At 34.3% G+C, this 27,504-nt stretch overlaps 1 protein-coding gene across 1 annotated transcript in view; it reads left to right on the top strand.

Annotated features, from left to right (window-relative positions):
• Nucleotides 1-27,504, top strand: part of Enpp1 (ectonucleotide pyrophosphatase/phosphodiesterase 1) — a 70,513-nt gene that overhangs the window by 26,004 nt on the left and 17,005 nt on the right. The window contains exons 2-19 of the mRNA XM_026380876.2: nt 3,178-3,250; nt 5,748-5,864; nt 6,637-6,762; nt 7,950-8,010; nt 10,176-10,273; nt 12,331-12,410; nt 12,539-12,658; nt 14,077-14,186; nt 15,369-15,434; nt 15,957-16,029; nt 18,766-18,874; nt 20,136-20,267; nt 22,371-22,402; nt 23,235-23,362; nt 24,391-24,460; nt 25,226-25,313; nt 26,388-26,557; nt 27,437-27,488. Coding sequence (XP_026236661.2) covers nt 3,178-3,250; nt 5,748-5,864; nt 6,637-6,762; nt 7,950-8,010; nt 10,176-10,273; nt 12,331-12,410; nt 12,539-12,658; nt 14,077-14,186; nt 15,369-15,434; nt 15,957-16,029; nt 18,766-18,874; nt 20,136-20,267; nt 22,371-22,402; nt 23,235-23,362; nt 24,391-24,460; nt 25,226-25,313; nt 26,388-26,557; nt 27,437-27,488 — 1,705 coding nt within the window. The remainder of the gene's footprint in view (nt 1-3,177; nt 3,251-5,747; nt 5,865-6,636; nt 6,763-7,949; nt 8,011-10,175; nt 10,274-12,330; nt 12,411-12,538; nt 12,659-14,076; nt 14,187-15,368; nt 15,435-15,956; nt 16,030-18,765; nt 18,875-20,135; nt 20,268-22,370; nt 22,403-23,234; nt 23,363-24,390; nt 24,461-25,225; nt 25,314-26,387; nt 26,558-27,436; nt 27,489-27,504) is intronic.

Here is a 27,504-nt window from a genome sequence, read left to right as displayed (position 1 = left end):
CCATTGCAGTCATTAATTTTAATGTTCACTGCCCTCACCTTTTGTTTCTTTATAGGGTTCAGAGTTACTTTCATTGTATTAGCCCAGAGAATGCAGCAGTAGGCATTCAAGAAAGAATAATAACACGTTAAATTAATGCCTGTGAGGGGAAAAAACAGGGGTTTTTAAAATTGTCTATTTTTCTTGACTCACTAAATGTGTAAGAAATACCAATGATTTAGGAACCCTAACAAAACAAGCAGGAAACTCCAAAAAAAATATTCTCTTAACATGGAGGCAAAAATTTCAACAACTTTGTTTTGTTTTCCAGCTTCAAGATTTCTAAGATAAAATGCTTTTTTTCTCTATAATTGCAAAGAAAATATTAAAATGCCTAAATTGGTGTAGAGATAATGAAGGGGATGGTGGATTTTGACAATGCTGAATTAGAGAGCTTTGAGAATAAACTTGAAACTGAGTAAGGTTTCATAACTCAAAAATTGCTGAAGAAAATTTTCCTACTAAAACATTTTGATTGATTATTTTGTAACAGAGTAGTAATACTCCAAATTTCATCTTTTATGGGTGGGAGTACACATAAGAAGTAACAGTATGATCATGATTTTGATTCAGTTCTGTGATATACATTATCTTATAAAAATCAAATCTAAGTAACTTTTGTTTAACAATGAAGAGGTGGTTTTTAAAACCTCAGCATGTATCTTCCGCTACTTAAGCGAGTAAAGAGCTACATACACCAGGCATAATTTAAACCAATGGTTGCAGTTTAAATACTTGCTTACCACCAAATCTTTCCAAAGTTTTCCTTTTCTTCCTACATTTACTCATGGCCTCCGAGTCCTGTTAGACCAGCCCACCCTCTCCTGATTCCCTGTCTATCTGTGCTTTCTTGCCTGCCTTCAAATTTCCCTGGTCCTATCATCTTTTTAACTCCATTTCCCCATTTCAACTCCTAGAGTTTCAGGCCATTCGGGTTCACTACAGTCCATAATTTCAGGTTAAGCTTGGCTCCCAGCTCTTGAAGTTCTTTTTACTTTCTCCTGTTGACTTGCTTTTCATTGACCTCCCTGATTTTTTGCCATCCTTCCCCCGGAAGTCCTAAGTCCCCTCTGTTTCCTCAGAGCCCCACCTTGACTTTCTCACTGCCAATAGATGAATCTTACTGGCAAGGAAATTAAGGAGATTTATCATCATCTGCTTCCAACTTCTTCTTGCTCAGGTTTTTGTGAATGTGTGAGTCTTTTTTCCACCCCCCTGTCTTCTGAGATGCCTATCTCTGAGGCTAATCCCTTGAGAGTGTTCCATTGTGTAGACAAAACATGACTTGGTAAGCCAATTTCAAAACAAGTTAGGCTGCTTCTGGTTTGTTGTTTGTTTGTTTTTGTTTTTAATGAATACAAACCATTTTTAAATGTCCTTGCGTAACTGTGTTGCCCACTTGTGAGAGTACTGCTAGTGCTAGCTTCCTCATTCTCTGACATGCACATTTTCAGTTACCACTGTTTGATTGAATATTATCAGCTCCCCACAACATGCTTCAAATTTCAGCTACTCAGGTATATTTACTGTGAGTAATGGCCTAAAGCACAAACTTGGCTACTAGTTCATCAATCTGTGAATTACTATGTAAATAACAGGTGCTTATCCTACTTAGTGGCCAAGCACTTTTGTTTCAAAGTCTGTAAGTGGCTAGCCACTGTGCATCTTTTAGTCTGTTCACACACAGGCAGCAAGGCATGTAGTTGTGTTGCTTCTCTGCCTCCCCATAGTAAGCTTACATGATACTCTATAGAAGTGTGTAATTGAAAAGGGAATTGAATGAGGGGTTGAAAGTACAGTAAAGAAAAGTGATGATGCTGGAAGTGAAACTCTAGTTGAATGTAAATGGAGTTATGGATAAAATAGCCAACCATGGGGAAGCTGCTGCCACCACAGATTAGTACATTAGATACAAGCCAGAGGAATTTAGTGGAAGCAAATTTATGGATGTATATGAGGAGTGTGGTTATGACAAAGAGGAAGAAGGTATCTCAGAGAAAGTGACATGGGACAGAACTTCATAGGAAACAAACCCTGCAGATGGTTCATGATATTGAAAGTACAAAGGTTGAAATGCTGAAAACAGAGCTAAGCTTAGAAAGGAATGTGATAATTCCTCAGGGCATACAAAAGGTTCTCACTCATGATGGGTGAGAAGAAAATAAATATTGTTCAAACTACTCTAGCTAAGTTTTAAAAAGAAGCAAAAAATTAAGATCCATTATTTTACTATTTTAAATTATAGTATACTAAATAGATATTGGTTTTACTATTTTTCATTTCCCTATACTTTCAAAACTCATAGTAAAATGGGTTTTGTGGTTTCGGTAGGTATTTGACAAATACCCTTCCATTATCATTGTGCCCATTTACACTACCATTGAATGTTAGGAGAATCCTTGAGTGTCCCCTTCTGATACCTTGTTGTCTCCTTTTATCCTTGTGAACTTCTTTGTGCAAGCTTTATCTGATAGTTCCCTTTTGCCATTAGACATATACAATTGAGAATGAGAATGTGGCAAATGTTAACCCTGGAAAGATTTTAGAGATCCACGAAGTCCTACCCCTTAATTTTATAGATGAATAAACTGTTGCTTAGAGAGGCTGAATGATTACCCCAAACCATACCACCTGTGTGTGGCAATATTTGGGCCCAGAAAGGAGCAAGCCTCCGCAGTGCTTGGCCCACACACTGCACATAGGAGGTTGTTCTGCTTAAGTTTGTGATGTTCACTGTTAAGTGAGGCGTATAATGCTCCCATTTGCCTTTAATGCATTAATAAATTGGAAATTGAGTCTCTAAATAAATTTTCCTTTTGCTTTCCTTAAGTATTGTAATTTTTATGACTACTTCATCATACTATCTTAGGAGTTTCTCATTATATAACTTTTGGATGATCTAGAAATATTTGCTGACATGTAAGTGAATTTTTTATTGAAGTCAACGTACTCAGGACAATAGGTGAATCCAAGTATATAATACAGTTTGAAATTTTCAAATAGTGAAGACATCCCTGTGGCCAGCAGCCAGATCAGCAAACAAAACAGCACTAGCAAGTTTAAAAACATTTAGAGAAAGACAGCATTTGGACAAAAAGGATTTTGACACTCTCTAATTGTCTTCTTCTCCCCTTACAGGTTTTGTCAGTATGTGTATTAACAACAATCCTTGGTTGTATATTTGGGTTGAAACCAAGTTGCGCCAAAGAAGGTAACTAGTATTGCCTGCGTGGTGTGTGTGTGTGTGTGTGTACTTGTGTTCAGCCTCATCCAAACCCTCCCAAAACAATTAAAAAAAAATCACTTGAGAACAATGAAGAATGTAGACAGGGCTAGCAGGTTCTGTGCTGTGTCCCTAGAGCAGCCCCCACCCTCTAGGGACTCTTGAGATTCTTTCTCCCCCAAGGATTTAGTTGCTGAAGCAGATTCAGAGGTTGCTAAGTGACCAGGTAGAATCCCAGGCAACCAGAAGCTGATCAGTATCCGATCTTAGGGTTTTTAAAATTGCAAGATATTGTTGGTTTCAAAGTAATCATGAAATTATTAAGCTTCTGATTATGTTTCTCTTACTAACAAAATGCAGAAATCTACCCAGCATTGATAAGATTACTATAAATAACCAAACAGTAAATCATAGTTTTCATTCTTTTGGCTTTGGTGTTTCTTTTTTCCCCTATAAAATCTTGGATGGTTTTCCTTGGGAATTCAACTTTGAAAACTGAACAATTTTTTACCCCCTCCTATTCAACTATTCTATAATTTTAACAGTTATTTAAAAAAAATTTTAGTGATTGTTAAGATGCCATATACTGCTGAAAAGAGTGGAACATAGTAATTGTATTTACCTTTTGCATTATGTTTTTATTTTTATTGGTGCATTATAATTATATATAATAGCAGAATTCATTAGGCTATATTCATACATGACGTAATTTGATCAGTCTCATTTCCCAGTACCTCCCTTTCCCTTATCTCCACCCCCCCATCTGTTTGCTCTATTCTACTGATCTCCCGTCTGTTATTATTGTTATTAATATTTTAATTAATGCATTATAATGATATATAATAGGAGGTTCATTGTGGTATGTTTATATATGAGCATAGCATAATTTTTTGGTGGGGAATACCAGGGATTGAACTCACGGGCACTCAACCACTGAGCCACATCTCCAGGCTTATTTTGTATTTTATTTAGAGACAGGGTCTCACTGAGTTGCTTAGTGCCTCTCCTTTGCTGAGGCTGGCTTTGAACTTGTGATCCTCCTGCCTCTGCCTCCTAAGTTACTGGGATTATAGGCATGTATCACCACTGTCTGGATGTGAAAGTTAGTATTCTTAATCCTAGAAATTATTGTTGTTACTCCTTCTTCCTAAAATTGCCTGATTTTCCAGTTCCAAATGAGAGTTAAATTCCAAGGCAGTGTCATCTTGTTGAATCAGGAGACCATTACTAAAGTTAAGATGTAAGATTATTCCTTTTTTGTGGTTGTTGGATGACCATGATTTTACTTTTTTTTTCCTTTTATTCATTATCCTAATTTTCTGGTAATACAATAAAACCCCAGATTATTCAAGGGATTTAGTAAGGAGTTACATAGTCAAATTACTGTGTTTTTTTTTAAGAGAGAGAGAGAGAGAGAGAGAGAGAGAATTTTTTAATATTTATTTCTTAGTTTTCGGTGGACACAATATCTTTATTTGTATGTGGTGCTGAGGATCCAACCTGGGCCTCACGCATGCCAGGCGAGTGCGCTACCACTTGAGCCACATCCCCAGCCCAAATTATTGTTTTTAATGAAAAATATTTTCCTTCCATATTCACCATTTATCCGTTTAGCAAAAACTTGTTAGTGCCAACTCCACGTCAGACATCCTGCATCATGTTAGGGATACAGTGTACTGAAGAAAATCCAGATATAGCCTTTGTTCTTAGGAAGTGTGATGTCTAATACAAAATACAAATCTGGGACATTAACCAAGAAATCTGATGATCCAAGGGGAAGTATGTGGTTTTATAAAACTTAAAAAGAGAAGATGGGTCTGGGTTGGGGAGATTGGGTAAACCTTGTGGGGGAGTCAGATCTCTGAAGATGAAGAGTGTCCCAGGTCATGATAGGGTCAGTGCTGGAAAGCATGTTCTGTACAGCTACTTCATGCCAAGATCACAGTGAGGTAAATCAGATATTTCCCTTTCTGAAATATTCCTAGATAGCCACCTTAAATTTTTTTTTTACACAGTTTGAAATTTTAGGGGAACCCATAGCTGCTTATTAGCTAACTTTTCATAGCATAAAAATTTCAGAACCATTCCTTATTTTGATTTTTATCAGACTATAAGTATTTTAGTTTTTTCAGACCCGGCAAGGTCTGTATGAATTTTTTAAAAATTTTCTTTTGTTTATGACAGAGATAAAATTCTTAATTTTTTTCCCCATGATGCTGAGGATTGAACCCAGGGCCTCAAGCATCCCAGGCAGATGCTCTACCACTGAGCCATACCCCAAGCCTGGTAAATTTATATGTATAGATTACCTTTTGTTTGTGTCCCTGTGTGTATTTGTGAAAAGAATCTCAGGTGACTCTTACCTCATCTGTGCTTTCTATAGCATCTTTTGGATTTATTCTATACTTGAGCTAGGTATATAAGTTGATGCTTGCCTTGAAATTTAACCATTATTGGAATCATCTAATGTGCTCACTGTTTTCAGTGAAAAGTTGCAAAGGCCGCTGCTTTGAGAGAACATTTGGGAACTGTCGGTGTGATGCTGCCTGCGTTGACCTTGGAAACTGCTGTCTAGATTACCAGGAGACATGTATAGAACCAGGTAAAAAGTGCAGGGGAAAAGACAGAGTCATGACATTAGGAAAAGATTAATTAAAAAAAAAAAAAGAAAGAAAAACAATTCCTGTATTCTTTAGTTATATGATTTATCCTTATTTGATTTTTTTCCTTTCAATTTAGCACATATAAACATTCACAATAGCCTCTATGTTTTAATAGATCCTTGGAGAAAAAACTTTTCCATACATTGCCTTTGTTAAATATTTCATGGATAGCAAAAATGCCTGTGTTTATAGTGTCCTGAAAGCCATTGTAGTTTAATTTGCACTTAAACTAAGTTCAAAAAGATGCCTGAAATACATAAGTATTTTTAATGATGGGTCTATTAAAGCTGTATTCATAGATGTTCACTTAAACTTAAAAATAAAACCTTTGGAACAGAAAAATTTTCTATGTACTTTGGACATGCCTTGGGATACAAAGAGAGACCGTTGGATTTAGATTACATTTTGAGAACCCTGAAAATGTTGCTAGAAGAAGCCAGGGTCCTCATATGAGTTGTATAATAATAATGATGATGTATCCACATTTTAAAAAGATGAAATTCTGAGTTTTAAGTGAAATACGAACAATTGGGGTACACATGTTTTATATCTGTTAGGGCAGAGCGACCACAGTGGGGGCAGATTCTGTGAGTCACTGAGAGTTATGAAACAGTTCGTTGTCTCTCTTTTGGCTCCTGTTCTAGGAGACAGTGATTCGTGTTGACTTTGTGTTGGAACCATAACACATACTTTGTTGACATTTGTTTCTAGGACATATATGGACTTGCAACAAATTCAGGTGTGGGGAGAAAAGGTTGTCCAGAAACCTCTGCTCCTGTTCCGATGACTGCAAGGCCCAGGGTGACTGCTGCATCAACTACGGCTCTGTGTGTCAAGGTCAGGCTGCCATGTACCCACCATTCCCCAGCAGCCTGGCATCTTCTAGGTCTTCCAGGGCTTTGCATAGATGCCAGCTTTTATATTAGCAAGAATATTTTTAGCTACCCATATTTTCTGAAAGGGTACTTTAAAAACTTTTTATTAAAACACACATATAAGTAGAGAAAATGTATAATGTAGTGAACTTTATTTCCATTGCCCAACCTAAAAGCCATTATTGCTGATACATGCCCAATTTTGTTTTACCTATAGCCACTCACTCCCGTCTCCTTCCTTCCCTTTTATTTTGATGATAGCGACATACGTAACACTGAATTTGTGGAAAGGCCACTTTTCCAGTTCTGCATGATATTTATGCCCCAAGTACCCTTGTAGTACATGAAGTCAATGTTTAACTTAAAAGATTAGTTATTACTTATTTTGTGAGCTGATGTTATTATAATGCCTCATTCAGGAGTTACAGGGTTCCTTGAAATTCCTTGACAGAACCTGACTCTATGTGAGAGAGAATGAAGACACTGTAATACCAAAAGAGTTTCTATAGTAGGTAGAATAATGGTTATAAATCATAGTTGAAAATGTTAAATTTTGAAAATGAGAAAACTACTCAAGTTTTCACAAATATAGTCTAATCATCCCTCTGTGTCCATGTGAGATTTGTTCCTGAACCTCTGCAGGTATCAGAATCCAAGGGTGTTCAAGTTTCTCATGTAAAATAGCATGGAGCACAGTACTTGCATGTAACCTGTGCAAATCCTCCAGAATACTTTAATGATCCCATATTATTTAAAACATCTATACAATGTAAATGCCATACATATAGTTGTTACACTGTATTGTTCAGGGAATAATGAAAAGAAAAACACTGCATGTGTTCAATATAAATGTATTTCTAAGTATTTTTGACCTGCAGTTGGTTGAATCCATGGATGCAGAATAACACATAGATACAGATGGCTGACTTGAAATTATACATTCATTGTTTTCTTCTTGGCAACTCATTAACTCATTTGGAAAACAGAATAACTCTCTTTATTCATTGTATTTCTCTGGTGGCGTGCCACATGTTGTCATATTTTAACATATTTTGTTTTTAGAATCTATCTTACTGTGTCTCATAAGCATCACAGTTATTGTCACCATTAAGTATGCTCACCTCATTTTATTTCTTGAAAATATTTCAGGTGAGAAAAGTTGGGTAGAAGAAACATGTGAGAGCATTGATGAGCCACAGTGTCCAGAAGGGTAAGATTAAATTCTCAGACATGTTTTTTTTTTTTTCTTTCTTTCTTAGAAGGACCATGTTTTTCTCTTTTCATATTAAGAAGATAAAAAATAATAATCAATTATTGACTCCTTTAACATTATTTTTAATAAGAGCTTCTATTTGGCACTAGTGGTATAGAAATGATTATGGTTTGACCCCTACTCTGGAATTTAGTGGAAAAAGAGAGGCCAGGAGTAGTTAGTATTTATTGCTCATGATTGTCAAATGGAAGGACTAGGGTCTTCCTTCTTAGGAGGGAAGGATCTTTCAGAAGTGAACTCGTAACAAATTGTAGCTTTTTAACTGTGTATGTGTGTATTTTGGTTCACTTATATTTTGGGGGATAAATAACATGACTGTGAGTGGAATTACATAGTTTAAAAAAAATTTGTATTTATTCCTTTGGGCTTTAAAATATTTTGCACAGTATCTTACAAAATGTTGGTGTGCATTATAAAGAGTAGACATTTTATAAAGGTATTGAGGAAGAACTGTCAGTAAATTAATTATTAAAGATTTAAAATTTGGAAAAAAAGTAAAAGTAAAGATATTAGAGACATTTATATTTTTCCTCTTGAGATCTATTATTTAATACCTATTTAAAATAATTTTTCCCATACTTTTCAGAATTCTTGACTTGTATTTAGCTCATTTTGTTCGTGTATATAATTAATTTTTATTATGTAAGGTGCCTTTTCCCCCTTTTGAATGGAGAGTAACTTTTTTGGTGTAAAACCATAGTAACAATGGTAAAAGACTAAACCTAAACTAAACAATCTCATCAAGAGAAACTTTTTTTTTAAAGGGGACTTCTCATGTACCTAAGCTGTCTTTTAATGGGTGTACTAGCAAGTTTTGACTCTTCTAAGCATTGATCATTTTTATTGAATCATTTAGTGGAGAATATAACTTTTTTCCTTTCTTTATTAATATGATCATAATTTAGAGCACATTTTATTTTTCTGGAAATTATTATACCAGTATATTTACCTGGGACCACTAAGCTGCTTTTGTGTTTTCTGTTTGTTGAGTAAAAATAGTTTTGTACAAATAAGGACCATTGTCTATATCTGCAACTAACTGCAGTCTCCCAAGGGTGCTTAGTATTACAAATATGAGTTAATAGAAATTATATGAGAAAGTTCTCCTTTTTACAGTGTTGCTTTTATATTTGGGTGTGAGAGTAGGAGGGGAGGAGCTAGGGTTGATAAAGGTAAGACAAAGTAAATTTGCTCTCAAATTTTAAATTACTGAGTGAACCTTCTGTGGAAGACCTTTCCACAGTTATCCAGTGGTCTACAACTCCCCTATCATTTACCAAGAGTCACTAGAAGCAAAGAAGCAAAGTTTCTCAACCATGTCTATTTTCAGATAGTCATGCAGCTATCATTCACAGCTGTTCTCTTGCTGTGTACATTGTCATATGTATGTTTGTGTGGGTTTTTTTTTCTCTTTCTTTGGATTTCTATACCATGCACATTGACTATGTTTTTATGTGTGTGCATGTGTGTGTGTGTGTGTATGTGTGTAACTTCATTGATCAATCCTAGCTTTGAATCTTTGAATCATTTCTTTATTGCTTAAATATTTGAATGTAATAAAGATCTCTCAAACTTCTGTATTAGCTATTTATATTTTTAAATAGATGAAGTTTAAAAACTAAAAACATTTATGTTATATGAGGTACAATCCTTTAGATTCACCAAGAGAACATTGGAAAGTAGTCATTCAGAAAAAAATAATGAAAACAAAAACATAATTTAGGTAATGTTGTTTATTAACACTTATTCTCCTGAATATCATAGAAATGCTGTTATATTTTAATAGTCTTTGGTCTAGCTTTGGGAATGGCAGGAACCGTGAATAGTGTTCCTTGTGTGGTAGATTAAGTAGTATGAGTGCTTAATAAGTACTATGTGATGACGGATACACAGGAGGCAATGGTAAAGCATGAGTGTGAATATAAGTACATGGAAAATGTCCTTTATGAGTGTGCTTGCTAACTTGTTAGTTTATTTATGATTATATACCAACTGCAGTGAAAAATCTTCACTGGACTTGTGCTGGGGAGGGGGAAAATCTTCATTGGATGTGTCTTTTTTTCTGCTCTTTTAACACTGTTTTTCCTTTCTCATAAACCCAGGTTTGATTCACCTCCTACCCTCTTATTTTCTTTGGATGGATTCAGGGCAGAATATTTACACACTTGGGGTGGACTTCTTCCTGTTATTAGCAAACTAAGTAAGTAGTTTCAGGTTTGATGACTGGGTTGTCACGATTTTGGTGAGATAAACTAGAGAAGCAGTCTTTTTTGGAAAAGTACTGGCAGACCTAACTATTCTACCAGACTTCTCCATTGCAGAGAGCCTGAACCTGGTGATAAGGCTCCAGCCTTTAATAGTGTGATCACTCTAAAGCTACCTTTTAAATACTTCTAAAATGATTCAGTTATGTTAGGATTGTAACCCATTTTTATACACATTTACTCTTTTTTTTATTATTATTATTTTGAGACAGGGTCTCACTAAGTTGCTGAGGCTGGCTTTTCCTCCTGCCTCAGTCTGCCCAGCTGCTGGGATTACCAGCATGCACCACCATGCCTGGTCACATTTACATTTTCTTAGAATTTTGCATTCTTTTTGTGGAAACATTCCTTCTTATTTTATGACTATTCCATTTTAAAAATAGAATTTTAAAACTACAGTTTTTTAACAGTAGAAAGTAGTTTTTATTATAATTATCATTATTTTTGTTATGACTCTAAAACATTCCTTTCTTTTTTTATTTGTTCTTTGTAGTTATACATGACAGTAGAGTATATTTTGACATATTTATACAAAATGATATGATACTACTAATATGGACTTGAAGTACTCCTACTTATCCTGTATTATCGTTTGAATTGAATCCTTTCAATTTTTTAAAAAAATCTCAGTTGAGCCCTTAGTTGAATGATTATTCTGCAGGTCACTGATGAAATGGTAGAATGGTCTTTTTCTGATATTGATGCCCCAATTTTAAACTCACATTAGTAACCAGCAATATGAATACCAAAAAATCAGTTGTATTAGCATTATAGAAAAAGGAAGATAATCACATATGAATATTAAAACTGTAGAAGTTACTGGTTATTGGTGCTCAGTAATTATGTAGCTGTCATGTAAATACAGCAATTTTAATGTTCTGCTGGCATTCTAATATGTTTTTTCCCATAATTGAGTATACAAGGTTGTTTTAAACACTACAATTACTCTTAGTAAAGGCCAAATTATGTCTTACTACATGCCAAAATGAGTTTTGTAGATTTTTAGAATTTCAGTTTTTAATTTCCACCTGGAGGAAAAGATTTTTTTTTTATCTTGAGTAAAAAACATTTGGTATAAAAAGTTTTTAGCTTTTTATGGACAAGATTGTGTTCTTACCAGTAGGCCCATGGATTTTGAAGCTTTTTGTCTCTATCACACCAGCAAGACATCCTGATTTCAAAATTAAGGAGCTATAGGTACTCATATATGCAATTTTCAAGAAAGCAATACACAATGAGCCCAAGCCCTAGTACTGGCCAATTGGAGTATGCAGCCTGCAGTTCCGAACTGTTAGCAAGGCAGTGAGTGATGCAGACACCTGGCAATCTGAGGAACATTATCAGGCAATGCAGTATTGAAACACTGGAATCATTAGGTAGAAGTTCCTTCCTTAATAATAGAGGCAGCAGAAGAAGAGTGGGACACCAGGGAAAAATGAGTAGGCCATCCATCAGAGCAGTCTGACTTCCTTGCTTTCTCTGACATGAAGCCAAATGACACCTTTTGTTTTTAAGCAGTCCAGTTCATCCAGGGGTGGTTGGTTCTGAATCTGTAGCACAGTACCCTGACACCCCAACTACTATTTCACCCTTATTCTAATTTGTAGATTTTGTTGCCAGTGCAGCTTTTTTTGTTCATTCCCTATTATAATTTAGGTGTTTGACTACTAAGTCCAAGCAAATATCTTGCAAGCATCATGTTATTCCAACTTGTCTGTCTTGAACTTTATGTTACTGTTAAGTATGGCATAACTACTTAATTGACTTAATTATTTTGTTTACCATGTTTCTGATTAAGAGGAAAAAACACATCTTTAACATTGAATTTATATCCCAAGTGTTACTTTGTGATTCATCCTGAATTTTAATCTGGTTATAAATCCATTCTAATTATTTTACTTGATTTAAAGATACTGCTGTGGTATCAAAGCTAAATGAGATAAGTAGATTGTCAGATGTATTTAATAATGATGTTTATTTTTTCCCCTCCTAGAAAACTGTGGAACGTATACCAAAAACTTGAGACCAGTGTATCCAACAAAAACTTTTCCCAATCACTACAGCATTGTCACAGTAAGCTCTACATTTCAACTTTTCTTTCAACTCTGCATTCCCTTATTTAAAGGGAATAAGTTATATTTTGCATAAAAAAGTGACTTGTTTTGCAATGCGTGACAGAATCCATGTTTTATCTTTTGTAGGGACTTTATCCAGAATCCCATGGCGTAATTGACAATAAAATGTATGATCCCAAAATGAATGCTTCCTTTTCACTTAAAAGTAAAGAGAAGTTTAATCCTGAGTGGTACAAAGGAGAGCCAGTGAGTTCTTTGTTTTAGTTGCTAAAATAGTTTATTATTCTCATTTATTTCAATTAGAGTAAAACAACCACATTCCTTGGAGTTTTTAATACCCTATTTCATTTACTGTGTCTGTGGTCATCTTTTCATAAATGCTGGAGATGAATGCTGGTAATCTTAAATGCAACTTGTATGATTGCACAAATTGAGAGTCTTTTATTTAAAGATGGATTTGGATTGTGCTGAGCTATTTTTCCTTTCTCTTTTCTTTCATATAGTAGTATCATCTAGCAGTGATGTTTTTTTAAAATTAATTATTATTTTAGTTGTACATTTATATGGGGCACACAATGTGCTGATTTGATACATGTATAGAATATGTATTGATCAAATCAGGGTAGTTAATATTTTCATCTTTTAAACATTTAAAAAAGAGTTTTTAATTAACACACAGAAATACTAAAATATGGAAACATTAATTACTCTGACTTGATCAGTACATATTGTAAACCTGTATTGAAATACTACACTATACCTCATAAACATATGCAATTATTACAGGGATATATATATATATACACATTATATGGTGCAGGGGATCCAACCCAGTGCTTCATGCATGCTAGGCAAGTGCTCTACCACTGAGCCACAACCCCAAAACCCAGGGTAATATTTTTGATCTGTACCAAGCTATTTTTTTTTTTTTTTGAGACACGCAAGCTCTGGCTTTATTTGCATGTATAAATAACTTAGTAGGTTCTTTCTGATTGTAATTTAGAAATGTTCTCCTTTTTACTTTTTAAAAATTGCCATAATAATGAAAAATGGTCTCTCTGGATAATCTTGATGTTCCTCTTAGAAGGAGAAAGAGCACAGTATTTAATTTTGTAGGTCATGAATTCAAATGTTAGCTCTGATGTTTAAAGCTATGTGACTTTGGGTAAATCATTCTTCCTGTGCCTTGATGTTCTCTATCTATACTATAGGTAACAGGATTAACTACCTCAAGGTTACTGTGAATATCATGCAAATTAATAATGTAGGAGGCTTATAGGAATCCTATTCATGTATATTATTGGCAGTAATAAGTACTTAATAAATATTGGTTACATAAGGAAAAATGTCAACAAGTTAAAGACAGGTATATTGATGAATTTTTCTTCTTTCCAGAGAAACCTACTAATTAGGGATATAGCTCTAAATGTTAAAGGAATTGCCAGCTGCCTTATGTCCATCTTTTAAATCTCTATTTAAATTTCCATTTGCTGCTGTTTAAAAGTCATATTATGTGATTACTGTAATCTAATTGCTGGAGCTTACTGACCTTTAAAACAAGATAGCTCTTGAGAAGGATACGGTAGTGTTGCAGGAACACACTCTCCTTCCTGAAAGATGAATGTTCCCACGATTTCCTAACTTTCCTTCATTTTCTTCCCCAGATTTGGATCACAGCTAAGTATCAAGGCCTCAAGTCTGGCACATTATTTTGGCCAGGATCAGATGTGACAATTAAAGGAATTTACCCAGATATCTACAAAGTGTATAATGGGTATGTGTAAACAAACTTTTTCTAGGACCTTGCAAGACAGAACATCTTATTTTTTCTCTCATCCCCTCCTCCCCCTTCTCCCTCTCTCTAATGGAATCCTAAGCCCTAGCATTTGAGTGGTGTGTACAGACCTGAAGAATGGAGACACTAAACATTTTAACCCTAGGGAGCAAAAGAACTTGGAAATAGAAAAGGCAGATGCATTAAAGAATACATTGGTAGGAATGACTCCCTGATGTTCAAAAATATTATTTAAAAGAAAATATTCATGATATCTCTGAATTTCCCTTTCTAAATTACTTCAATAAATATGCTTTTCAGTGTAAGAATCTGATTAGGATAACTTCCTCATGATAACCAAAATCCACAATATATTCAGAAAAGGCAAAAAAAAAAAATTAAGGGAAGATTCTTGGCTGATTTTTATTGAAAAGTCAATATAGGATATTTGGAGCTGAGATGGAGGATAGGGCAAACAGAAAAGGTCATAAATCCCAAACAAAAATGGCATAGTAGTTTCTTTCGTAATATTGCTATGTATTCTTCAGGGCTCACCTGGGCACAGTGTAGTGTCTTTCCTTGACCTTGTTATTTGCCAATGTTTCCATCCCATAAATGAAATGGAGATGGCGAGTAAGATTGGATGTGCCATGTACTGTACTAGCATGGGGAATTCATGGTCTCTGGCTTCTCAAGCTCTATTCTTGGGGTTGGGCAAGCACCCTGATGGAGCTCTGTCAACAAAGCCCTGTGCCCAGAGGAAGGCATAATTAACTCTGCTAAAGAGATGTTGCCTGGAGAATTGTTATTTGCTTATCAGATGCCTTAATCCAAATTGTACTAAGTGTCATCTGTGGCTGAGCTCTGCCTGAGGTGTCCTTTGTAGACTGTATTAATGCATTGATATCTGTGCAGTAAACAATGCCTGCTTCCAGATACCTGAGTAATACCCTCCAGTAGAGGAGGAGAAGCAAATTTTTAAACCAAATTACCACTTTTATTTATATAAAAGCTCAATTTTAGTCCTTCATTGGAAAAAAATTGAAGTTTTCGATCAAAAGCTTTCTGTAACTTCAAACACAATAAATGCTTTGCCTTGTTTTAGTATTCCTTAATGCTATTTTATTTTAAACCCACACTTTTCTCACAGATTTGTTTTGTTGTGTTCTTCCTTAATTTTAGTTCCATTCCATTTGAAGAAAGAATTTTAGCTGTTCTTCAGTGGCTACAGCTTCCTAGTGATGAAAGGTATGTAGAAAGTTAATTTCTATTATAAATACTCCTTTGGCCAGTTATGGTGGCAACATCTGTAATCCCAGCTGCTCAGGAGGCTTAGAGGATTTGAGAGTTCAAAGCCAACCTTAGCAAAAGCAAGGCACTAAGCAACTCAGTGAGACCCTATCTCTAAATAAATATAAAATAGGGCTGAGGATGTGGCTTAGTGGTTGAGTATCCCTGAGTTCAACCCTTGGAACCTTAAATAAATAAATAATTACTCCTTTGTATAATAGAATTTACATACTTATTAAAAATAGACTACAGTAAAATCTGGCTATTGGCTTTAATGTTTTAGATCCAAATTAACTCTTTAATGAACTATTATAGTCACATTTTGAAGAATTCCAAACCTGTAAATTATTTGTTAGTAAGTTTAGAAATGTTACCTCAGTGTTGTAGAATTTTTAATCACTATCAATTGTTGAAATATTCTTTCCATTCTGTTTTTCAATGTGTTCGTAAAATATTACATTTTGATACTGTTTGATTTAGACCACACTTTTACACTCTGTATTTAGAAGAACCAGATTCTTCAGGTCATTCATATGGACCAGTCAGCAGTGAAGTAAGTACATTTTTATCAGTGATTACACCATTAAACCTAGTCTCATTTAACCAAACTTTTGAAGCAGAATTCTAGATCATTCCCTAAGATCCTATGATTTCTGGAAAAAGTAAATAGTATCATGCATAATTTTACTAAACCAAAGAGTACGCTTTCAACAAAATAAGACTTGGGAAAATTGTTCTGCTTGTATTTTCTTCAGTGCAGAATTGAACTGATGAATTAAATTCTGTATTTTTTATTCCAAAGCCTTTATTTACTTCATATCCTTCTCTCTTGGCCTAAAAGCTAAGTGCTTTATAAGAATTTTATAAGCAGGCAAAATTCCAAATTTTCATGAAAATATAGGGCAACAGGTTAAAAAGGAGAAGCTTTCTCTGAACTCTTCTTCTTAGGAGATCTGTCCCTAGCTGCTGAGACCATCAGGCTTAAAACAGAGCTTGAATACTGAAGGATGGAAAAGGTTTATCAAATGTATAGAGATATTCACATAATCATCTTTTATTTAATGGTTGCCAAGAAACTAAAGAGACCAGCACATGGACTAATGCTCGTAGTGTGACTTTTTGACCTGACCTCCTTTAAGGAACTTAGCCAGCTCCTGTCTATGTTTGTCATCTATACAGTGCTTTAAAACACTTCTTGCTTTCAGAGTTCATGTGGCCACACCATTTTTTATATCTTGGAGCACAGAAAGTGTTAGCATAGAAAAATGATTTGAATTTCTTTGCATCTCTAAATCGACTTTCCTTATGATTTATCTGTGACCTAAGATATAAAGACAAAGGAAAAGTAAGAATCTGGGGGAATTATTGGTTACAAAAAAAGGGAAAAGAGGTATTGCCAGGATCCCTTATTTCAAAATCCCAGTTTACTTACCTTTGCCTCCTGTGATTCCATGGGATAAGAAACTATAAACACACTTTTCTTAAATAGCTTGGGTTTCCCCCAACAAATTTTTATCAGTTCCTTTACCCAGGTCGCACAGGTTGGATAGTTAGAAAACCTTAAGGACTTTCATGATAGGGTCTCAATGAAAGCCTGTCCTGACATGTTCATTATGATTCTGTTTTTGAGGGCACCACTGGGTCTCAATGCTTACTTCTGTAACAGTAGAGGAAGAAAGAGAGAAAAGACAATGTCCACTTTTCTCACTTGACTCTAGAACATCTGCCTAAACTACTTTCCCTTAGTTTTACTGACCCTGCATCTGTCCTAAATTTGCCCCTCTTAATGAGTAGGTACTACTGCTTAGATTGCTTTTCATCTCATACAAAAGAGAATGAAATGGAGGGGAAGATGATCTCATGCAGGTCTGTTTCCATCCTTTGTATTCGTTCCATCAAATTCCATCCTGGTAGCCCCACTGTAGTTTATAATCCCACTGTGCCCTCCTTTGAGTCTGATCTATAGTTCAGCAGAATTGCTTTTTCCTACAGGTGGGGTAAGGAAGATGAGTGCCCAGCTATGTGGCCATGTCATATTTGGCCTAAGGGAAATATTTCTTGTAACTCTTTCTACAATTTGAAAAACAGGGGGTTAGTGTGCTTTTTTAAACTCCTTTACTGTGGTCCACTAGCACTTAAGACCCATGTCTAGATCTTTGACTATAAAATACTTTGACTCGTTTTGTGATTTGTTTGTTTGTCCAGTTAGGTAAGTTGTAGAGTTGGTGCTGCTCTGATTACTAATAATTTGCACAGTACAAGCTTTCCTGATGTATCTTCCTTCAAGGTTGAGCCTGTTGCCCTTCAAATCTTATTTATTAATTTGTTGATTCTGTTAAACTCTATTTATTACTGGCATCTCAATATCTACTTTATCTTAATACTTAAAAATTCCAGTTTATGTTGTTTGGAATACACATATTTGCCTATATATAGATTTTCCATAAGAAAGTACATTATATTTATATATATAAAATATAGGCAAGAGCTTTACCCCACTGAAGTACAACTCTAGCCCCTGGATGTCTTTGAAAGGCTTGGAAGAAAATGTCTCATATTAAAGTGAAATATACTGACTATAAATGAAGATTAAACTGATTCGATATATTACAAAACTCTATAAGAACTTTCCTCACATGCTTTTACAAAGAGAGAGGAAAAGAACAATGCCAGAAAGTGATATGCCGAGAACCTTTGCCATTCTGTGTCCTTAAAATATTCATATGTAATATGTATGCAGTTTGTATGGAGATAAGTAACTTTTTAACTTGTAAGTTCCAAGTTAAAAAATTTAAATGCATAAGAAGCATATCATGAATAATTTTAACACTTTTGAAAATTAGAAAATATTTTACTTAAACAGTGACTATTTAAATGATCAGAAAGTACATGAAGAAACTGTAAAAAAAATGAAGTAGTAATTAAGAATACAGTGGTTTCTTGCCAAACACTAGATTTGAGCTAATATTAGTTTGACACTTGGGTCTCTTCTAAGTAGTAGCTCTTGAATCTCTAGGAGGTAAAATTAATCAGAACAGCTAACGTCATTCCCAAACTTGTGGTTGAGCAAATGCAGAATTTGGACCTTCCCAGTGTTAACGATTAGCAGGTATTTACTGTTCTCCATTTCTTTGATCCTGACCTGTGCTAGTCTAACATGAACTAGTTTATCATAATTACACCCATTATTCTTTTTCTTTTCTTGGTGTTTTTTTTTAATAGGGATAAATTTCTGTAGAAATAATCATTAGTAGGGAATGCTCATATGAGATTTGCTTCCCATCCTTAGGTCATCAAAGCCTTGCAGAGAGTCGACAACATGGTTGGCATGCTGATGGATGGTCTGAAAGGACTGAATTTGCATAGATGCCTGAACCTCATCCTTATTTCAGATCATGGTAATCTGAATTTGTATCATTTACTCTTCAGGTTAAATGGTATAAAAATCAAAGTGAATTTGATTAACTTTTATTTCATATTTCCTATGAATGTTATAGATCAAAATGTACTTTCTTATGGAAAGTCTTTAAGAAAAGATTACACTAATAATGATAGACACAGAATTCACAGAAATTTAAAAGCCTATAGGCTCCCATCAGCCAAACTGCACTTGGCTTCTGATTTTGGAAAATCCTACACCAGGCTATTTGAAGAGTTGGAAAAAACTTTCTATTAAATTTTGTTAACTTTACAATTTTAGATTTAACTGGAGCACATTATCAAGTACATATTTAATTTTCTTTAGCATGAAATCTGACTTTAGAGGCAGTATGTATTTTGATGACATAATTTCATAATAATGTGATGTTTTTGACATATTTGTGTATAGCTCTAGGACTAAAAATTTATGGTATAATGGCTCCTGTAATGATTCATGCTTACAATCCCAGCTACTGGGGAGGTTGAGGCAGAATGATCATAAGTTCCAGGCCAGCCTGGGCAACTTTGGGGGATCTTGTCTTAAATTAAAAAAATATATATATATATGTAGAGGTATAAATCTCAGTGCCATTAGGTTCAATCCCTAATACTACAAAAAAAGAAAATGGTGAGTATGCAAGAAAGGAAAAAGTGTATTCTTGGGGCTGGGGATGTGGCTCAAGCAGTAGCGTGCTCACCTGGCATGCACGGGGCGCTGAATTGGATCCTCAGCACCACATAAAAATAAAATAAAGATGTTGTGTCCACTGAAAACTAAAAAATAAATATTAAAAAATTCTCTCTCTCTCTTTTTTAAAAAAAGTGTGCTCTTTTTTGTTGTTTACTTCAGAAATAATTGTAGACAGCTATATTTATAAATAGTCCCAAGAAGTTCCATGCAAAAGAAACTTCATTCCCACAGTGAGATTAAAATACTAGATGATTTTGGGCAAATAACTGTCTAAAACTGTGATAAGACAGTGTTTTTTATTCACGTAATGACTTGGAAATACAGAGATAAGAAAAAACATTAAACTAGTTTGGTGAAGGAAAGGGAAAATATTTTGAAAAAAGTGAACTGGAGGATTTAGCTGAATTTCTGTATTCTTGTCTATCAGATGTTGAACTGATAGGAGTGTCAAACTCAAATGTAATTCAATTCTGGAAGTAAAAGAAAGTTTTTTTTATATTAAATTCATTATTAAAGTTAGAATATGTTTGGTGATTTCTTTCTCCTAGGCATGGAACAAGGCAGTTGTAAGAAGTATATATATCTGAATAAATATTTGGGGGATGTTAAAAATATTAAAGTTGTTTATGGACCTGCTGCTCGATTGAGACCCTCTGATGTCCCAGATAAATACTATTCATGTAAGTATGGTTAAGAATATATTACTCTAAATCATTATTTCTGTAAACCGAAGGGAATCAGTTAGTTTAATAATTAAATTTGCAGTACAGGTCTTTTCTACTTACAGAAATTTTATGAGACTAGATTTGAGGACACAAGTTCAACGTGTACCTATTTAATATTCATAGGCTAAGCATATTATTTGATTTTCTTAATACATTTCATATTGTGGTGTGTATTTTACTTGTACTAGGCTCAAGATTGTGACTAGAAAAAAGTTTAAAGGAAAAATTCAACTGCATTTGTTAGAATTTAGGTACTTAATGACACTTCGTTAAAATAACTTACATCATTTTGGTATAATATGCTATTATGAGGAGGAATGCTGAGGGAGATGGTTAATTCTATAAGCAGTTGGTTCCAGTCCTTAGAAATTACATAAACCATTCCAAAAAGCAATGAGTCTTTAAAACAGCGAAGGAAAAGAAATTTCATATTCTTACTTGACCACATGTGAAATATAAAATACCAAGAAATTAAGTTATTTATTCTTTTGTAAATCAAGCCAATTTTGTAACTATTTTTGCCTCTTGAATACCATCCTTGATAACTTTTGGATATGTATGGCAAATTTTATCCTTTTGATCTGATTAACTTTGAAATGGGAAGAGAAATGAGCTTTTCAGAGTTATTAGAATTAGGTTAGGTTTGGGCTCTATAAATAGATAGAATTCTGTGGATACTGTTGAATATTAATGAGGAAAAATAGATTTCACTACAGGAAAACGATTATGCAGATAAATTAACTCAGTGACACAGCACAGGTTCTTGTGCACAATGAAAAGTTTTAATTAATTTTTTTTTAATTTAGAAAAGTAAAGTACAATCAGCTTTTCATACCTGAGAATTCCATATCTGTGGATTTGACTAACTATGGATTGAAAAATTTGGAAAAAAATTGTGTTTTTTTTCCCGAGCATGTACAGATTGTTTTGAAATTATTTTCTAAACAATATAGTACAACTACTAGTTAGATAGCATTTAGTTATTTTAGATACGATAAATAATCAAGAGATAATTTTAAAGCTGTAAGGGATTGTGTGTAGGTTATGTGCGAATATTACTCCATTTTGCCAAAGACACTTAAGCATCTCATTGAAGATTTAGGTAGCCATGGGGAACTCCTGAAACAAATCCCCTCAGATACTAAAGGAGAACTGCACGATTGTTATAAAAACCATACAGGCAATAGCAGTCCCCAGACATTGTTTTGGGAATTAGCTTTAGCCATACCTTATCTCAGGTAGATCCCCAAATTTCCCAAATTAAAACAAAAGCAATGTATCAATTAATTTCTATACATACAAAAAATGTATGGTTTTTTCTGAATAATTTTCTCAAACTTTACATGCAAAGAAGAAATGAAAGAATATTTAGGAAACTAAATGATTATTGATGTGTAGCACCAAATATACCTAATAAACCTAATGGGCTTATTGTGTAAATTTGTTTTTAAAACTTGCCCTCTCTTCTAAGTTTTCCTATGCCCCTCTTACTTGGAAATTCTACAATTATCATTGAATATTGAAAAATACAAAGTAAGGAATAACAGTTTCACACCATAAATCCCCCCAGTTAGCAACTCAATTTCCATCTCTAGAGACAACTACTGTAAAGTCTGGATTGTGTCTTCCTAAGTATTTGCTATATGTATATAAAACACATATTTTAATATTTTTTTACACAGTAAAATCATACTAGATCTACATTGGTTGTAAATAAATAGATAGATATTCAGATGAATAGGTAGATGAACAGGCTGATGAATAAATAAAAGGATGAATGGATTGGAGTATAGATGAACAACATGGATGGATAGATGTTCTATAACTTGCCTTAGCAATATGACATGATATCATGGGTGCCATAATAGAGCAGTATCTAAGGATCTGTCTTAAATTCCTTTCAATGACTAATATACTGTGACTTAAATAAACTGTTTGAAATCTGCTTTGGTATTTAAATGTAGGGTTTGAACCTGACATTCTACATTTTTGTATTATTTTTTATTTGTAATTGTAGCATATCATCAACTGTTAATTCTTATGTTTGTTTCCTTTCAGTTAATTATGAAGGCATTGCCAGAAATCTTTCTGTGAGTACAATTATTCCATTTTATAGTTATTGTTAATTTGTGTACTGTATATTTAGAGAAAAGTTTCAGTATTTGTAATTGGGATTATGGGATTTGAATTTTGGGGTATATGGGCCAGCATGTAGAAGCTTATATTTAAGGATATGTCTCAATAATCTTATGTTTGAAAGTTTTCAAAAATTGTTTATTGGGATTGTAAACTTTTTATGAAGGTACCAGAAATAATTGAAGGGGGAAAAAAAAACCAGAAAGCAAAACCTATTGCTGTACCAGCATAAAAGCTGTTAGCATTATGGATTATTTCCTTTTAGGTTTTTTTTGTTGTTGTTATTGTTGTAGGGTTTGTTTCTGTGATGCTAGGATTGAACCCAGGGCCTTGTTCCACTGAGATATACCCACAGTCTCCATCTTCTTTTTCAATGTTTATTTTTTAAAATAAGTTTTTGTCCTGGTGCTAACTTATTTATGCTACCTTTTCCACTTGCTCCATTTTATATCTTGAAGAAAATTCTTACAATTAGTTATCAGATATTTTATATTAGGTTCACCAGTTGTAACTCCACTATAATCTAGTGACACAGTCCAAGAGCCCTGAGGCTTTTATGCATTAATAATTATGATAACCTATAAAAGTTTTAACTAGCTTACAATAGTCACACTGTAAATTATACAAATAGTGAGAGCTATTATTTTTCTTTCTGTGACTTTTTAGGCAGATGGGTAAAATGTGTGGGAAAAAAATTCACATGAAATTAGGAAGGAATTTCAATAGAAATTTGCACTTTGGATAATATGGAAATAATAGATTTTCCTTTGCTTTTTGCAAATTTAGTGCCGGGAACCAAACCAGCACTTCAGACCTTACCTGAAACAATTCTTACCCAAGCGTTTGCACTTTGCCAAAAATGACAGGATTGAACCCTTGACATTCTATTTGGATCCTCAGTGGCAACTTGCATTGTAAGTTCTGATCTCTTAGTAATTCAAGGTAACCATTGGGCACTTTCTATGTGAATACAATATGATTCTCTTCAACTCAGGATTTCTCAACCTTGGCCTATAAACATTTTGAGTTGGGTAATGTTTTATTGTGGGGAGCTGTCCTGTGCATTGTGGAATATTAGACAGGATCCCTGACTTCTACCTGCCAGATGAAAGTAGCACCGTTTCTCCAATTCTGACAACTAAAAATGTCTCCAGACATTGCCACAAATCCCCGGGGGACAGGAACTTTTGCTCAGGCCTCCCACATCCATATTGATAATTATTATTATCTATATTCACATTATCACTTGCTATTTACCTCTCTTTTACAGATTGCAGTTATATCTGACAATACTTCAAAGTCCAACAAGAAGTTGATATAAGCACTTTATTATTTGGGTGGTTAATATTGTTAATATCTCAAAACTTACTCACAATTTTGATGACTGCAAGAAACCAGTTGTGATACATACCCCTGTCAAATAAAAACTTAAGCAGTGGACCAGAATCCACTCAACCCAATGACACCATCTCTACTCTTACTAGAGAACTGTGTTTTTATTATTTAGAAGAATATGAAAGAGGGGATGATCCATACCCTTATAGGAAGATTAATATTTAGTGTCTCTAAATGATGTATTCTAAACATTTCTTTATGTCACTGCATTTTTACAAATGACCTAACATAAGAAATTTTAATCAAGAGAAGGTAATTAAATTATCTGAAGTCACAACACAGCTGGCATAGTAGGATTCAAACCACTTCTGTCTTGATGTTAGTGGCTGTTCACCTCTGTCTTTTTTTTTGTCTGTTTCATGGACAAATCAACTCTAAGTAATACAGTATAAATGAGAATAACCAAACATTTCAAGGCCAAGTGGTTTTATTTACTTTATGTTAGTTCAACAAAATAGTTTCTTTTTCTTATGAAAATAATGTCATGACTTTCAGTTATGTTCCATGAATAGGCTTTACACTATTAATTCATATCTGTCAAAATTAGGAATCCCTCAGAAAGGAAATATTGTGGAAATGGATTTCATGGATCTGACAATGTATTTTCAAATATGCAAGTAAGTAAATCTTTTATACTTAAAAAATAACATTCAATCTGAAGAAAAACTGACAACAGAAAGTTTGAACCTTAAAAACACACTGGGATTATATATCTTGAATGAGAATTAATGCAACATTTTCATAGAGTTATTTTTCTTCAGATATTCAAAAATTTTGTTAATATTTTATATTCTTGTCTCATGGACATAGGACTTATATCTGCTACTAAATTTCTAATAATTATTTCACATGTATTTGTGTTTCATGAAATATATGGCCCCACATTAAAAGAAAGCCAGTGATTTACTAGATGAAAAAGTATCACACTTAGGTTCTGAAAGATGATAGTATCTTATGTTTACCTAGTACTTCTATATTTCACAATACACTTATTGTATTTACCTAATTTAATGCCTGCAGCACTGTGTGAGGTAGACAGGGTGAAGTTTATATCCCATTTCATAGGATATAAATGTCATAGGGTGCCAGGTGCTCCTGACATATGTTATAGAAATATTCAGCAAAATAGATTTCATCATCCATTCTATTTTGATTATCAAGTCAAGGATTATGGTCAAACTAAGAGAAATAGTCTTGGTATTCTTAGATTATATGTGCAACAAGGACTAAAATAATATCCCACCAAGTCCAGTGGGCATGGTATTTTCCCCATGTCTTAACATAACCAGTTTATACATGTAACATGTGAATAATATGAATTTCTGACCAACTATATACATAACTGAACTGTACTGATAAGCTGACTTTTCTGGCTAATCCAGGCACTCTTTGTTGGCTATGGACCTGGATTCAAGCATGGCATTGAGGTTGACACTTTTGAAAATATCGAAGTCTATAACTTAATGTGTGGTAAGTGTGAACAGGCAGCTTCTTTCCTTCTGGAAACAGAGCTGGAGTAGGATTATCAAAAGTAGGTCACATGGCGAGCCCCTGTGAGGGGAAGAGGATGAGGCCAGGCAGACACATCCATTCTGACCCAGAAATGCTGATCAAATGTGCAGAGCATACATCTTATTACTTATCTTATTTTTTCCACCAGGCTGCACTTTGGGTTTCATGTTGCTAGGTCCTGGGTTTCAGTACATGATTTTGTGTCAGTGTAGTGGTGGAAGCCACGGAGGAGAGCGTTGGGAAGTGAAAAGTGGGCAAGACAGGTGGAAACTGTGGTAACAGTAATAGTTGAGTGGATGGCAATGTGGAGGCTGTAGCCATAAAGAACAATTCATTAAGTATATCCTTTGTTCAGTCTGTGGCTTCTGAATTAGTGCTTTTATGGTGGAATGTTGGATTTTAAATATTATTTCAAGTTAAATATTATTACATTTACAAAACCTTAAACTGTCTTGAGGATAATTCTTTCAGTTGGGTGCCTGTAAAATTTAATGAGATAATATATCCTAAACACTTAAGGCAGGTCCTGGCATGTAGTAAGTGCTTTATACGTGTTCACTATTTTTATTATTAAAATCATGAGTCTTAGACTCGGGAATAGCTGGGTTTTGAATCCTTGATCTACTAAATTAATAGCTTTTGGGACTTGGGCAAAACACTTTGATTATTTATCTACCAAATGTGGATAGTAATTTTATTTGTTTAGTTTGAAGATTAAGTAGAAAAATACATTAGCACAGCTATTGGCATATAATATGCATTCAACAGAGGATGACTATAGTTATTACACACCTTAAAATTCAGAGAATTTTACAGCAAAATAGAGCATAGGTAACAGTATTTCTATTAAAAATAGCACTAGTCATAAATAGTTCAAAACTCAAGAGAATTTTATAGTTTTATTTACAGAGTAAAGGATTCATTTATACATATCTAACATACATATATGATTTTTTTATAAATCATAGTATAAGTCCACTCTTTGGTTTTGAAACTTCTAAGTAATTCTTTGCCATTCTTGGCATCTTGCAGATTTACTGAATTTGACCCCAGCTCCTAATAATGGAACTCATGGAAGTCTTAACCATCTTCTGAAGAATCCTGTTTATACTCCAAAGCATCCTAAAGAAGTGCACCCCCTGGTACAGTGTCCCTTCACCAGAACCCCCAGAGATAACCTTGGCTGCTCCTGCGACTCCTCGGTAGGTATTGCTGAGAAGCCCAGCCCACTAGGGAAGGGCTCCTGGCACCCTCTGCACGGCATGTGTTCTAGAAATAGTCGGCAATGTAATTAAACTTATGAGTGAGAGGTAAACATTTATTTATTTTTAAATCTAGGGACACATAAAGACCCATTTATGATTTAATTTTCCTCCTCCTCATTTGCATTTTCAGCTCTGTTTTTATCCATCCCATAGTGCTGTGATGAGTTGAGGACAAGTAGGGAGAGTTCTAGGGGAGCCCTTGAGCATCCTGAATCCTGGAATCTGGGCTGTTGTCCTTGCTATGATGTTTTAAGCACAAAGTAAACCCATTCTAATGTCCCTTCTCTAAAAACAGCCCAACCTATTACAAATGTAGGGGGAAAGTAACATTTTGGGTACAAAATGGGTAGATGATACTGCTTCGCTTTTACTCCTATCTTCATGGAAGCTGTAACTGCCTTAATAATTACTGTCAATCAACTATCTTTGTCATTGTTTTAAGAAGGTAAAAATACATGGTCATTATCAGCCACATTGATAACATTCATAAAGGTGGCAGTTGGAGGAGAAGTTTCTTTTGTGCTGTCCATTTTGTCCGATTTGATTTAGGTTTGAAGAAAGACAGTTGAGGAAGAGACCATAATTCTAAAGCAGATTTTATATTATTATTTTCAATCACTAGTGTTGTGCTGACACTTTTGTCTTGCTGCCTCTGTTATTCCTCTTCCTTTGTTCCCCCATTAGAGAAAACTTTTCATGCAGAGGACTATATTCATTTTATCTTTGTGTTGTGTTATTTAAGCTACAGAAGTTGTATGTTTATGAAATTAAAATATGTCTCTCAATCCTTAAAAAGAGTTTTATAAACTTTTTTAGATTCTGCCAATTGTGGATTTCGAGATACAGTTTAATATGACCATGGCGGAAGGTAAGACACGTTAATT

The sequence above is a fragment of the Urocitellus parryii genome, chromosome 8, assembly GCF_045843805.1.
Source record: "Urocitellus parryii isolate mUroPar1 chromosome 8, mUroPar1.hap1, whole genome shotgun sequence".
NCBI lineage: Eukaryota > Metazoa > Chordata > Mammalia > Rodentia > Sciuridae > Urocitellus > Urocitellus parryii.
The sequence above is the reverse complement of the archived record's forward strand: the minus strand, read 5'-3'. Positions and strand labels throughout refer to the sequence as shown.